Source organism: Colletotrichum acutatum (assembly GCF_030867785.1).
Source record: "Colletotrichum acutatum strain CBS 112980 chromosome Unknown BDZ83scaffold_31, whole genome shotgun sequence".
NCBI lineage: Eukaryota > Fungi > Ascomycota > Sordariomycetes > Glomerellales > Glomerellaceae > Colletotrichum > Colletotrichum acutatum.
Window position 1 is genome coordinate 33,477 of NW_026849025.1, and position 12,871 is coordinate 46,347.

Here is a 12,871-nt window from a genome sequence, read left to right on the forward strand (position 1 = left end):
TTCGGGTTTGATTACGGTAGTCTCGCTGAAGTAATACAGGGTGGTATCTCTCAATAGTAAAGCAAAAGCAGCTCCCAGACCTGTGCCTGATCCAACACAAGCATCAACCAACTCTCAACTCAGCATCATGACCATACCATTCTTGATAGCGTCAATATCCTTCTTCCCAAGCGGATCCTTCTTACTAAAAGCATGCTGCTTCCGCTTCGCAGGTGTCCACGACGTGATATCCAAATCATCCCCGCCAATCCTCCTCCCCCTCTTGTACGACGCCAGCGCGTCCGCCCATCCCCAGGGGTCCTCGCCGTGTTCCTCGGCGTTGGGCAGCTCTTCCTCCCCATCATCGAGACTGTCAACGAGAGCTTTCAGCCCCGTGACCCCCTTGAGCGTGATGCCGTGCTTCTTGGCGTACGCGGCGACGTAGCTGTCGAATTTCTCCGCCGTGAAGGGAAAGGGACGCTTTTTGGACTTTTTGTGGACGGTCTCGTCTTGCAAAAGGTCGAAGCCGCGGAAGGCGGAGGCGACTTTGAGCATGCCGGCCATGACGCAGCCAAGGTCCTTTACTTCTGAGTCCGGGGTGAGGACGCCCTCGCGCTCGAGGCGAGCCAGGGTTGTGAGGAAGAGGTTGCCGATGAGTTTTGCTGTTTCGTCGACGAACTCGCCGTTGTCGGCCCTGGAAATACGTCAGTAACTTCATTTCGACAGAAAGAGAGAGGGAGTTCGAGAGAGTCATTGACAGTAGACTTACATGGCAAAGTCACCACCATTCAGGTACCAAATAAACGGGCACAGCGCCTCGCAGATGACCCACTGCTCCCGCCAGTTCCCTTTTGCCTCCTCATAGTCGAGGACGAGGTTCTGCAGCACCTGCAGCACGCCGTAGGCCATGTGGTCGTTGTACGTGTACATGCGGAAGCTGTCCGGGTCGCGGATCTGGCAATGGATCTGCTGGTTCATGAGCTTGCGCCCCTCGTCAGGAACATAATTCCTTCACTCTCGGCATGGAGAACCACTGGCTCGACCTAAACTTTGCAGACACTTGCATGGAAATGACTGTTGGGTGCTTGCAACGGCCTGCGCAATGCCGAAGATGTCAACGGCTAGCGAGCAGCCTCACGAGGCCCTGCAAGCGATTCCCGCAGAATTCAACGAATTCCCTGAAACCCACTGGTTGAGTTGTTGTACATTGGCTTCATATTGATACATATTGAACACTACCTCTCGCAGAGGCTCTAACGTTGGAGTCTTTCGTCAGCCCGACTTTGGCCACGCCCAATCTTGGCCACACCATCCCTGAGAACTCTGCCTGGGGTGATCGTACCCTTCTCTCCTCATCTGCAGCAATGCCGTCTGGTCCTTTCCACGGTTCTCGTAGCTCTATCCCCCCACGGTACACTCAAACGCCCAACTTTGTGCGGCCCTTCTGGCGCCTCCGTGCAACAATCTTGCGTCCGTCCTTGGTCTTCATGCGGGAAACAAAGCCGTGTCTGCGCTTCTGGATCAGGCGGGTGTTGCGGTTCATCGTGTTGCGAGGGCCGCAGCGAAGCTGCATGGCACCCAGGGCAGGGTGCTCGGTGATGGCGCTTGTGGGAACCAGGTCGGCGATGGCGCCATCAACAGTCGAGGGCGTGAACGGCGTAGCATTCGGCCGGCGGAAGGCGGATGTGAGGGGTGTGATGGATGGACGCAGCGAGGGGAGGGAGGAGAACGTCCTATGGTGCTGGTTAGCTATCTTCACCTCTACTGCGAAGGGGCTGAGGCACACCTTTGCGATGTCGATTGGATGGCGACGCGCACCGGCTGAGTAGCCGAGCGGGCGAGGAAAGCCCTCGCCAGGCCTGTGATGGATTGACGCATCATCTTGGCGGCAATCGTGTGGTTGTCGTCGAGCGGCGTGGAGCTCAAAGTGACCCTATCGACAACTTCGAGATTTTGCTGGAAGACTTTCCTGCAATCCAACGGCACTTCCCGTCGCTCATGCACCAAACGGGGTTCCACCGTTCGGACGGGGCTTCAACTGCACGCAAGACATTGCATGAGGCGGGTGTTTCAGCCAATTAAAGTTGGGGTAAGCTGGCGTCCTCGCAGCCAATGATCGACCCTGCCGGCAGCCGCAAGCCCCGAATCGCACCAGCCCGCCCCCACTTGGTCCCATTCGCCGGTTCACTGTGGACAGCTTGCCTGAGCTAACAATACTCCGTACCCAAGCACAAGCTGTCAGACCCAGCTTGCGACAAGGTCCGGAGCCTGCTTCTTCCATCTCCAATCCCATATATTCCATTCTTGTCCCTCCTTTGCAACCCCTCCGGAATCCGAAGAAAAGCAAAGAGAGGCCAAAATGGATTTCCTTCAACGCCTCGCGCGGTTCTTGGACCGACCCCTCTTCCCATGGAAGCGTCTCATCCTCGGCTTCTCGGTCGGCCAGTTCGTCTTTGAGAGCTTCCTCTCGCTCCGCCAGTACCAGGTCCTCAAAAACACCAAGCCCCCCAAGGTTCTCGAACAGGAAGTCTCCCAGGAAGTTTTCGACAAGTCCCAAGCCTATGGTCGCGCCAAAGCGGAATTCGGTTTCATCAGCGGTCTCTGGGGTCAGATCCAGAACATTGCCTTTATCCAATTCGACGTCCTCCCCAAGCTCTGGTCATGGTCCGGTCACCTGCTGCTGAAGTTCGCGCCGGCGCGCTTCACCGGGGAGATCTCCCAGTCAATCGTCTTCGTCCTCGCCTTTATCATGATCCAGCAGGTGCTCTCGCTGCCCAGCTCCATCTACCAGACCTTTGTGCTGGAGGAGAAGTTTGGCTTCAACAAGCAAACGCCCAAGCTCTTCATCACCGACATGATCAAGTCTCAGCTCCTCGCCTTTGTCCTCGCTCCCCCGATCCTCGCTAGCTTCCTCTCCATTGTCAAGAAGACGGGCAACCAGTTCTTCTTCTACCTCTGGGCCTTCGCCGCCGGTCTTCAAGTGTTCATGATCACAATCTACCCGGTCGCCATCCTGCCTCTGTTCAACAAGCTGTCGCCTTTGGAAGAGGGCGAGCTGAAGAACGGCGTCGAGAGCCTTGCCAAGAGCCTGAACTTTCCCCTCCACGAGCTCTATGTGATTGACGGAAGCAAGCGCAGCGCCCACAGCAACGCCTACTTTTTCGGTCTCCCCTGGAAGAAGCACATTGTCATCTACGATACCCTTATTGAGAAGAGTGAGACGCAGGAGGTTGTTGCCGTTCTGGCCCACGAGCTTGGTCACTGGAGTCTCGGCCACACCACGCGCCTCTTTGGCATCTCTCAGGTATGTCTTTGCGGTCAAGCAGCGCAACATCGTCCACTAACAGCGATAGGCCCACTTCCTCTACATCTTTGCCCTCTTCTCCGTCTTCATCAGCAACAACTCCCTGTACGCCGACTTTGGTTTCCTCACGGAGCACCCCATCATCATCGGCTTCATCCTCTTCTCCGATGCGCTCTCCCCCATGGACACCGTCGTCAAGCTGCTCATGAACATCCTGAGCCGCAAGTACGAGTTCCAGGCCGACGCGTTTGCCCAGAAGCTCGGATACTCGGCTGAGCTGGCTAGATCCCTCCTCAAGCTCCAGATCCAGAACCTCAGCTCCATGGACGCCGACTGGATGTACGCGACCTACCACTTCTCCCACCCGCACCTGTCGGAGCGCCTCAATGCGCTCAACTGGAAGTCCACGGGCAAGGTCACATCGGAGGAACCCACCGTGGGCAAGGCCTCTGGAAGAGACGAGTTGTAAAGGGGAAGATAGTTGAATAGAGTGCTTGCGTCTTTGAAGAGCATTTTCGGAGTTCACACTCCGCAGACATATTTGTATTACTACTAGGCCACCCAGCGAACAGGGATGGTGACTCCTCGAGTCACGGAAGCAAATGGAATAAATCGTTTTACGCAGTAGAAGCAAAACTGGGCCAAGTTTCCCTCCCACAGAGACAGCTCACCTCCTCGGGGCTCTCATGTTGGCCAACACACGTGCCAACAGCTCCTCTCGCGTGTCGTTGTCCTGCGGAAACAGGTTTCGCTATGATACATGTAAGTAAACAATGACGGAGACGGAGAACAGAGCTGCAAATACCGCCGCAAGCCACCTCCTCATCTCCTCTCTGGTCCAGTCCTCGGGGTTACCTGTGGGATCCGGCCCCGCGGGGAACATGTCGCCGCCGTAGATGGCCCATACAGCTACCGCCGTGACCAAGCCGCCGAACGCTAGTAAATGGTCAGCAATTAGGTCTTTGTGTGCGATTGTATGTTGCTTTACCGAGTACGGCATTCTAAGGAAGTATTAGCAGAGCGACTAAATGCAATCGTGGTGGCAGATACGGACCCTGGATCTCATGGCATTGTCGAGGGGTGTAGGCATCTTGTGTAGATGTGGCGGTGCAGTGACAATGTCGTCTTGTGCAACTGATGGCTAGAACCTCAGGTTTTCAACGCTGCGAACAGGAGCACAAAGAGTACCAAATATAAGGTATGCAAAAGTCCCAGGACACCTTTGGTAACGTGTTATGTGACGTGTTCGTTTACAAACTGGATTGAGTTGAAGCGTCGTCAACCCATGCGCAAGGAAAGGTACAGGCCGAGAGTCTGATCCCAGCGCCACGTCTACCCCGAAAGCTTTCGGGGTGTGTGTGTGTGACGCGTGCCACAGTGACGTCCCATCTGAAATGGGTGGCCAGCTGCTGCCTGTGGCTGTGGAGGAACCTGGAAATCCGTGGGACCCGACGGGACCCGACTCCGCTCCTCGGTGTGATCGGTGACCATCCCCACCCGGCGACCTCAGTTCCAGCCCACCCCGATAAGATAAGGTCGGGACCTCGCGAGATGCATGCAAGTCGAGTCTCTCCCCTCCCCGGCCGAGTACTCGAGCTGGCCCGTGCGTTTCGCTGCCACAGGGGTCCATCCCACAAAATCAATTTTCCATCCAAAAAAGCCCACGAAAGTCTCACGACAGCAACCACTCAATCCGACCAGACAAGACCCCCCTCCGTTGTCGCCAATCCCCCCCGAAAAATACCGCCAAGATGCCTCGCGAAATCGGTGATATCAAGCAGGTACGTTGTTGGAATCTGCAGTCGCTGTTGAACTGCTGTTCATTGGGGAAAAAAAAACCCCCGGGAGAAATTGACTAACAATTGCTGTTTTTAGTTCATTGAGATTGCCCGGAGAAAGGACGCTTCCTGTATGCCATAACCTGAATCCCTTCCTCCTACCACACACCCGACGAAGCTTCGAACGATTATTCAATGAGAAGAGAAACTTCGAATTTCGAACGTAGAAAGACACAGAGAAGGAACCGCATTTCTAACGTGTATCGAAATTATAGCCGCTCGCATCAAGAAGAGCACCAAGAACTCCCAGATCAAGTTCAAGGTCCGCTGCCAGCGCCACCTCTACACCCTCGTCCTCAAGGACTCCGACAAGGCCGAGAAGCTCAAGCAGTCCCTCCCCCCTCGTACGTTTTGATCCCTCCTACACTGTCCCCCGGCGCAGCTTTCTCTCTCTCTCCCCCGAGTCTCTTCTTTCGAGGAAGGGCCTCGTGCGCTGTCGAGGACTACGGAAAGGAGAAACTGCAGACGGGAACTACTAGCAGATCAGAAAAGATTATGCTAACCACGATTCCTCCCACAGAGCTCCAGATCAAGGACGTCCCCAAGAAGAACCCCAAGGGCAAGTCCTCCGCATAAGGGATTCCCGTAAAAACGTCTCGAAACAAAAATCGTCAAAAAAACTTTGAGCTTCGATGGGGATATAAAAGCATGAGTACGGATAGCCTGTCATGAGGTCAATGGAATGAAATTTTGACTCGTTCCCCCACCTGGGTTCTGTGTTTTTTCGTGGGGCTATTGGCCGGTCGGTCTATTTGGGGAAAATGAGGTTTTGAAAGCGCAGTGTTTTGTTTTCTCTCGGTCCTGTACCTGCAATGATACGGGAACGGGGAAGGCAACCTGCGTGACCACATAACATGGCGTCGAGGAATATCACCTAGGCAATTTGCGAGATGAGATGGAGACTGTGTCAACGTTTGTTGCTAGTCAGACATTTCCCGCCAACGAAGAAACCATTGAACACAAAAAGACTGCCACCACCCGTGTCCCCATCTTTCTCCAACGGCTATGCTCCTCTCTTGCAAACCGGACAGAGCCAACAACACCCTTGAAGGCCATCTATCATCTAAACGCCAAAGGCTCCGTGTCTCTGGTTTATTGACGTGGGTACCGTCATAGGCACCTCACATGAGCCGCTTGTAGTGCCAAATGTCCGTCCCCGTCACAAACTCCTGAATGCCAGCCCATTCCTTGAACCCCTCGTGCTCCGCGATCGCCTTGTGCTGTTCCACCGTCTCCCAGCCGCAGTACATGACATACTCCTCGAGGTCCTCGGCGGCTTTCTCAATCCGCCAACCGCCGCGGACGGGAAACGGCTTCGACGACTCCTCGACGACCCACTTAGCCTCGGCGTACTTCTTTACAAACTCCGCCTTCTTCTCCGACTTCACCCCAAACCGCCCGACGCTGAGCACCGGCGCCGTTAGGAGGGATGGCGGCTCGTCTTGCGCCTTCTTCTTGCCCTCTGCCTTGCTCTCTTCCTCGGGTACCGGCGCTTCCGGTTGCTTACCCTTGGAGTCCGTCTCCGCTTCCGCAGCCCCCTCCTTCGTCTCTGACGGTGCTGATACAGGCTTCGCAAAGATGGGCGCGTCAATGTGAAAGAATAGCACGCTTCGTGGGCCCTCGATGTGAATGTGCGGCATCAACTTGGCCATGACGTTCTGGTTCTCGGGTGACGCGATCCACTCCCCATGCGCCTGCGGCGAATCCCACTGCGCCGCCAGGAGTACCACCGTCGGATCCTCTACCTGCTGGAGGATGGCGGTGCCGCGCTCTATCCGGGTCGGCGGCAGGCCGGGCTTCTGGCGCAGAACCCAGGTGTCCTGAACGGTCTGGCAGTAGTCCATGAGCTCCTTGACCTCCTCGGTGAGGGGCTCCTTGAATTGGAGAAGGGCGAGCTCCGTCACGGCCATCGCTGCGAGCTTGTTCGATTTTGACGGCGAGGGCGAGGGCAACTTTGGTATCTTCTGCAGATAGAAATATCGAGTTGAAGACGGCAATTCCGGGGTTCGCGGGTCAGCGGGAAGCTCTTCGCGCGGGGTTCGGTGCGGGCCGGGGGATAGTACAAAGGTACTTTGGAGCTTTGAGCATGAAGATCAGGGGAAGACCTCTCTTTGTCGAGATGATGTCTCGGGAAGATTCTCAGGCCTTGCCAAAGTCTTTGTGTTTTCTATTCGCTCAGATCAACATCGGAGCATCTGAGGAGATAATAGAGTATGAAATCCACATGGCGGGGCAGCGAGGCTGCAGGATGATACCGATGCAGGAGGAGTGACGCTGACGCCCGGCGAGTAGCGGCACAGACACGCCGGTCCTAGGTTAGTGTAGGAGCCGGTAGCTTAGTGATAGGCTCAATTGTGTGACAGCCTAAAGCTGATATGCATTGTTCATCCGTCTGAAGCGGCCAAGCAAGCTTGAACTTCCCCCCAATGCTTTGGCTCTCTTGGACGTTTACCCCGCCGCCGTTGCAGTATTTCCTTCGTGGATTATACTTTTGCCCATTGTGTGGCAAGCGAAGGTCCCAAGTCTTTGATAGCTCTACGCAAGGTTGCAAGCCGTTACGTGAGCTAAGTCGTAATACGAAAAAGTCGGCTCCCATGGCACGTTGATGTGGCCAGGCACTGGCTAAGTCGTCATCTCGTGGCTTGTTCGGAACGTCCACCTAGTGCATTGAAGTTCTTGGTTTCTAGGTCACCTCTGGGATCTAAGAATCGCAGAGTAGAGGCGGTCCTTGAGCCAGAAAACATATCCCTGACAATGCTCCATGCGAAGTCATCTGCAGCGGTGTCATTCCTCGGTATATGTTACCGCTAACGTAGAATGCAGCCGTGATTTTTCAGATTGCGCGGTTGGAGCATCGTCAAGACGAGAACATCATCGACCTCTGTTTCTGCCAAGCGGTTGCTTGTTTCTGGCTATCGTGCTCGGCGATCGACAAGTCTCCCCAGGTGAGGAGACAGACCCGCAGATGCACTGCGCAGCCTGCGCCTCGGTGGTCAAGCTGAAAGCTCCCCGGCACGCTCGGCGAGGGATCTAACGGCAAGGTATCGATAAGCCAACCTTCGTGTTCGCGGCATCCACTGCCTGTCGGCAAGCGTTCATGTCTGGCGCAAAACGGTGCTCCAGGTACGGCCGCCGCTGCACTTCCCAATGAGCCTCACGAGAGCTGGCATCGAGATAGTTGACTTGAGCCTCCTCGATATGATGCGGCGATGCAGCCCATTTCCCAATCCGAGACACGGAGCTGCCAAACGGTGAGGGTGTCACGCATTGGGAAGACAGGAGGGCTTTGTGTGACGGGTTGTCGTGCCCCTTGGCACCTGTTCTCCCTTTCCCCTAATATTGTAACTGCTGCGATGCCTCACCGCCTCGAGTCTCGGTTCTTTCTCTGTGTCATCCACGATGCAATCTCTTTGTTATTGGCTGGGTGAACGCATATCGAGTCCGTGATCGGTGGTGTTGGTCGCATCGGACTGCCCATGTCGGTCAGAGGCTCTTGGCCGGGGTAAACTGCCTAGACGGACGCCCTTGGAGCAGATCGGTACTACCACAGCCCCTACCACGAACGAGTAGAGGCATCAGACGAAACGACGCTCAATCGCCCTAATGGCGACATAATTGGCGATTTAGGGGTCGTCGCCCAGTAGGCGTACCAGTTTTCTGGCATTTCCGGGCTGTTGTGCCGTCGTAAGCTCCGCGCCGCAACCCAAAGCTTCTCCGCGGTGGCTTGGAGACGCCGATAGCTGTTGCCTGCAAGACTGGTTTGCTTGTGGTGCTGTTGGTGACTGCTGGTGTTGAACTGCGAGGCTTTGTTGCTTCGCATCGCATTTAATGGAAGACATAGGAGACACTCGGTACAATTACGAGCAATAGAGGTACCATGCAGCCGGTCAGCATCGAATCGAAGCCTTGAAAGAAGAGTCGATTCAGCTGCTGTTTGGAACCAGTGAGGTCGAAGTTCGAGAGCTCCAAGCTGTCAGCTTCGCATGCGAAACGTCAGTCTCGAGCAGCTGGGCGTTGGATGTGGCGCTGTCAAAGGCTCCCGTTCCCAACTTGGTGTGTTCAAGTCGTGTCCCCCACCATCAGGGCTGTGCAAGAGATGCAGGTAAGAAGTGCCCGTGGAAGGGAATGTACTTTTCCCAATACTGCCTGCCATTTTGTTGCAAAGTACCACAGACTAGTGCAAGGCAAGAAGCAGGTCGCCATTGATGGCCGCCCTCCTTCCACCGTTCCACGGATTCCACCTGCAGCAACCCCTGTCAAGGCAATCGGGTGCTTGCCGGGAAACTGCCCACCAGGCCGGGAACAAGTTCAGTCATCAGGGGATAGACGAGAGAGCGAGCCAATGGAGGAGCGCAGCCGTCATGTTGGCACGGCGAGGTGCCGCGAGAAAGCAAGGTACCAAGTATAGGCCATTCGACGGTATGTTCCCTGGCTGTGTTGTGTCGGAACCCAAGTAGCATTATTGATGACAAGTAAGCGTAATGACTGCCAGGCATCATCATCAATAGCCGTCACGCGCCAGACGGCAGCATAGCCCTTACTGTGGAAGGCTAGCAACTTACCAAGTATCCATACATGCTTACGTTTCAAGGACATCATCGTGCTTCTCCCGGAGCTGCGTTTCGTCCCAAGTCCCAACAAGACCTGCATCGCGCATTTGGCCCAATGAGCCACGAGGTTCCTACCTAGGCATGGGCGTGGGCTTCCATTAGTTCCATCGAATCGACCCTTGGAGCTTCCAAAAGTTTTTCTTGCGGCTGGACAATCAACCGCCACGGGATCTGGAAACATTCCACCCCCGGACTGGGACCCCCGTTCTCCCGCATGGCATCTAAATCAAGTCTCAATTGCGATACCTACCGTCTTTCCTCTCCGTTCTTCCTAAGCATGAGGGAGACCATGAGCCCCCCTAGAGCGGGTGTCTAGGCAACCTAACGGAGCAGGTCTGAATCAACCACACCCCAGTGTCCGTCTGTCATGATACAGTTTTCTCGCCAAGTAGTTACCATCCATCACGAAGAAAGTATCCCATAGGCACGCTACCTTGCTTGCCCTTACAGGCTTACCCCTTTGGTGATCGTCTTTCCCCATGTTTCCTGTCTAATACCTAATGACGGACCCAGCTACCTCGCTCCGTGACCCGTCGAGTCTCCTTGTCCTTGTCCATGTCGAGCTCCAGCAGCTGCGCAACCACGTTGTCCAATTTGCGGCTTGCCCATCCACCACCCCCCGGAACCTGGGAAAGCTAAATTGCCTAACTGAATCCAGCGTCCCATTCTCTCGTCCTCTAATAAAAGTCCTTGGATTACTGTATTACCAACGACCTAGGCCACTCTTTCTCCTGGAGTCTTGCATCCATCCTACTGTCTCTCTTCTCACCACCTACTCACGCGCCGCTGATCGTCACCCGCTTCCGCTTCCGCCTCTCTTCTCTCACACTCTCTCCCAACAACTTTTTTTCTGCTTCACCACCCTCTCTCGCCCTCTCTGCCTCTCGCTCTTCACCAATTGCGCCAGCAACCCACAAACCTCTTCAAGCCTTCTGTCGCGACCCATCTTGCAGCCATTGTCTCGATTCGCTCCGCTACCGCTGCTACCCACCAATTGACCCCTCACAGCACCACCCATTCGGCACCCCCTAGACGACCCTGACAGTTGGGCTACCTATGCGCTGCCTTTAGTACGGCCCTCGAACAACTGCACGATACCGACAACCTCTGTCTGCTTCTTTCGCGTACCTTGGCTTTTGACTATCTGCACCACCGAGCAACGCGTCACATGGCTGTCTTTGCACCAGAAACGCGAAACGGGGCTGACAGCATTGCCATCAATGGCATACCACCCGCCGCGTATGTAAATGGCAACGGCAACCTGGCGCATCGTCTCAAAATGGAACGCAAACAGTCCTCGCCCATGATGCCGGCTTTCATGGTCTCGGCACCAGGAAAGGTCATCGTTTTTGGAGAGCACGCCGTCGTTCACGGCAAGGTACGTTTGCGCCCAAAAAACCCCTTTTTTTCCCTGCATCAATCTGGCCTATGTTCTGACTGACCCACGTCCGACCAACAGGCCGCAATCGCCGCTGCCATCTCGTTGCGATCATACCTCCTCGTCACCTCTCTCTCCAAGTCGAGGAGAACAGTTTCGCTCCGTTTCCCAGATATCGACCTGCAACACACATGGAACATCGACGACCTGCCGTGGGCCACCTTCCAGCACCCTTCAAAGAAGAAGTCCTACTACGACCTTGTGACGGAGCTTGACCCGGATCTGGTTGCAGCCATCCAACCAAACCTCGCAGAAATATCACCACACAAATCTGACCAAGTACGAAAAGTCCACCAAAACTCGGCCTCGGCCTTCTTGTACATCTTCCTGTCGCTTGGCCACCAGTCTTTCACGGGATGCCTTTACACTTTACGATCAACGATTCCCATTGGTGCTGGTCTGGGTAGTAGTGCGTCGATCGCCGTCTGCCTGGCAGCGGCTCTTCTCCTGCAGCTGCGCACATTGTCAGGCCCTCACCCAGATCAGCCCCCTGACGAGGCTAGGTTGCAAGTGGAGAGAATCAACCGGTGGGCGTTTGTCTGCGAGATGTGCATACACGGCAACCCTTCAGGTGTCGACAACACCGTTTCAACCCAAGGCAAGGCTGTGGTCTTCCAACGGACAAATTACAGCAAACCCCCGGCCGTGCGACCTCTCTGGGATTTCCCCGAGCTCCCCCTTCTCCTCGTCGACACAAAGCAGGCCAAGTCGACGGCTTTCGAAGTGGCCAAGGTCGGCAAGCTCAAGAAGACGCACCCGGAGCTAGTTGGCAGTATCCTAGACGCCATCGACAAGGTCACGGTTGCGGCAGACACTCTGATCGGAAATGAATCATTCGACAACGAGGAGGAAGAAAGTCTACGGAAGGTGGGAGAGCTGATGACAATCAACCACGGATTGCTCGTCTCTTTGGGGGTGTCCCACCCGCGTCTGGAGCGGATAAGAGAGCTGGTGGATCACGAAGGCATTGGGTGGACGAAGCTGACCGGCGCTGGCGGCGGCGGTTGCTCCATCACTCTGCTGAAGCCCGATGTGCCCAAGGACAAGCTTAACCGGCTGGAATCTCAACTGGAGGACGAAGGCTACGAAAAATTCGAAACAACCCTTGGCGGTGACGGCGTTGGTGTGCTCTGGCCGGCAGTCCTTAAGAACGGAATGGACGAAGACAATGAAGGAGGCATGGAAATCGACCAAGAGAGCTTCCTGAATGCCGAAGGTAACGAGGGTGTCGAGAAGTTGGTCGGCGTTCACGGGGGCGTAGGCGAGCGAGAAGGCTGGAAGTTCTGGCGAGTCGAGAGCCATTGATGAGGTTGCTACAAACTTCAATCCGCTTCTACACTACCTTTTTTTTTCTCAACCAGCCGTGCCATGGCGCAAGGCTGAGAAGATTTACTGGCTACATTGGGTTATTTGCCATACGACATGATAATACGAGGAGGAGAAGGGAACAGTTTTGGGTGCAGCTTCATGTATCTATTTTTAATCGGCGCCGAGAGCTTAGAAGTCCACCTTGCGGTGCTAAAATTAATGCTTTGTTGATTGACACTGTCGCACGAGGGATGCATACTCAATTGCAATTGTCTTGAATCTGGCGGTAGTTTTTCCAACTGAAATATGTCTTGGACAAAATCCGGTGTCGAAAAGTCCAGGGTGCATCTTCCCGTAGTGGGGTATCGGCCGTTGGAGAGCATTTTCCACAGCC

General features: G+C 55.1%; 8 protein-coding genes across 8 annotated transcripts; 4 read left to right on the plus strand and 4 right to left on the minus strand.

Moving 5' to 3' along the window:
- Window positions 1–114: 114 nt before the first annotated feature.
- BDZ83DRAFT_750684 (uncharacterized protein) lies at window positions 115–957 on the minus strand (the record flags this gene model as incomplete). The annotated part of the gene is made up of 2 exons (XM_060513948.1): window positions 115–673; window positions 749–957. 2 exons carry the CDS (start codon window positions 955–957, stop codon window positions 115–117), a joined length of 768 nt encoding a protein of 255 aa, XP_060366602.1.
- A 189-nt stretch (window positions 958–1,146) lies between these two features.
- BDZ83DRAFT_254637 (ribosomal protein L34) lies at window positions 1,147–1,975 on the minus strand. The gene is made up of 3 exons (XM_060501955.1): window positions 1,766–1,975; window positions 1,219–1,712; window positions 1,147–1,157 (listed from the first exon to the last, which is right to left on the minus strand). The coding sequence occupies exons 1-2, from the start codon at window positions 1,858–1,860 to the stop codon at window positions 1,397–1,399; spliced, it is 411 nt and encodes a 136-aa protein (XP_060366603.1). The 5' UTR covers window positions 1,861–1,975; the 3' UTR covers window positions 1,147–1,157; window positions 1,219–1,396.
- Window positions 1,976–2,338: 363 nt separating this feature from the next.
- BDZ83DRAFT_574231 (peptidase family M48) lies at window positions 2,339–3,752 on the plus strand (the record flags this gene model as incomplete). The annotated part of the gene is made up of 2 exons (XM_060504692.1): window positions 2,339–3,283; window positions 3,333–3,752. The coding sequence occupies 2 exons, from the start codon at window positions 2,339–2,341 to the stop codon at window positions 3,750–3,752; spliced, it is 1,365 nt and encodes a 454-aa protein (XP_060366604.1).
- Window positions 3,753–3,950: 198 nt separating this feature from the next.
- On the minus strand, window positions 3,951–4,373 carry BDZ83DRAFT_750687 (uncharacterized protein; the record flags this gene model as incomplete). Its single annotated transcript, XM_060513949.1, has 4 exons — window positions 3,951–4,034; window positions 4,089–4,219; window positions 4,272–4,284; window positions 4,338–4,373. 4 exons carry the CDS (start codon window positions 4,371–4,373, stop codon window positions 3,951–3,953), a joined length of 264 nt encoding a protein of 87 aa, XP_060366605.1.
- A 427-nt stretch (window positions 4,374–4,800) lies between these two features.
- On the plus strand, window positions 4,801–6,086 carry BDZ83DRAFT_615469 (60S ribosomal protein L38). The gene is made up of 4 exons (XM_060507897.1): window positions 4,801–5,064; window positions 5,159–5,192; window positions 5,337–5,465; window positions 5,642–6,086. Exons 1-4 carry the CDS (start codon window positions 5,035–5,037, stop codon window positions 5,695–5,697), a joined length of 249 nt encoding a protein of 82 aa, XP_060366606.1. The 5' UTR covers window positions 4,801–5,034; the 3' UTR covers window positions 5,698–6,086.
- A 156-nt stretch (window positions 6,087–6,242) lies between these two features.
- On the minus strand, window positions 6,243–7,031 carry BDZ83DRAFT_574133 (uncharacterized protein; the record flags this gene model as incomplete). The annotated part of the gene is made up of 1 exon (XM_060504685.1): window positions 6,243–7,031. The coding sequence occupies one exon, from the start codon at window positions 7,029–7,031 to the stop codon at window positions 6,243–6,245; it is 789 nt and encodes a 262-aa protein (XP_060366607.1).
- Window positions 7,032–7,875: 844 nt separating this feature from the next.
- Window positions 7,876–9,810, plus strand: BDZ83DRAFT_650257 (uncharacterized protein; the record flags this gene model as incomplete). The annotated part of the gene is made up of 5 exons (XM_060510357.1): window positions 7,876–7,915; window positions 7,938–8,066; window positions 8,174–8,244; window positions 8,992–9,223; window positions 9,713–9,810. The coding sequence occupies 5 exons, from the start codon at window positions 7,876–7,878 to the stop codon at window positions 9,808–9,810; spliced, it is 570 nt and encodes a 189-aa protein (XP_060366608.1).
- Window positions 9,811–10,899: 1,089 nt separating this feature from the next.
- On the plus strand, window positions 10,900–12,474 carry BDZ83DRAFT_574087 (mevalonate kinase; the record flags this gene model as incomplete). Its single annotated transcript, XM_060504680.1, has 2 exons — window positions 10,900–11,109; window positions 11,191–12,474. 2 exons carry the CDS (start codon window positions 10,900–10,902, stop codon window positions 12,472–12,474), a joined length of 1,494 nt encoding a protein of 497 aa, XP_060366609.1.
- Between the last annotated feature and the right edge of the window lie 397 nt (window positions 12,475–12,871).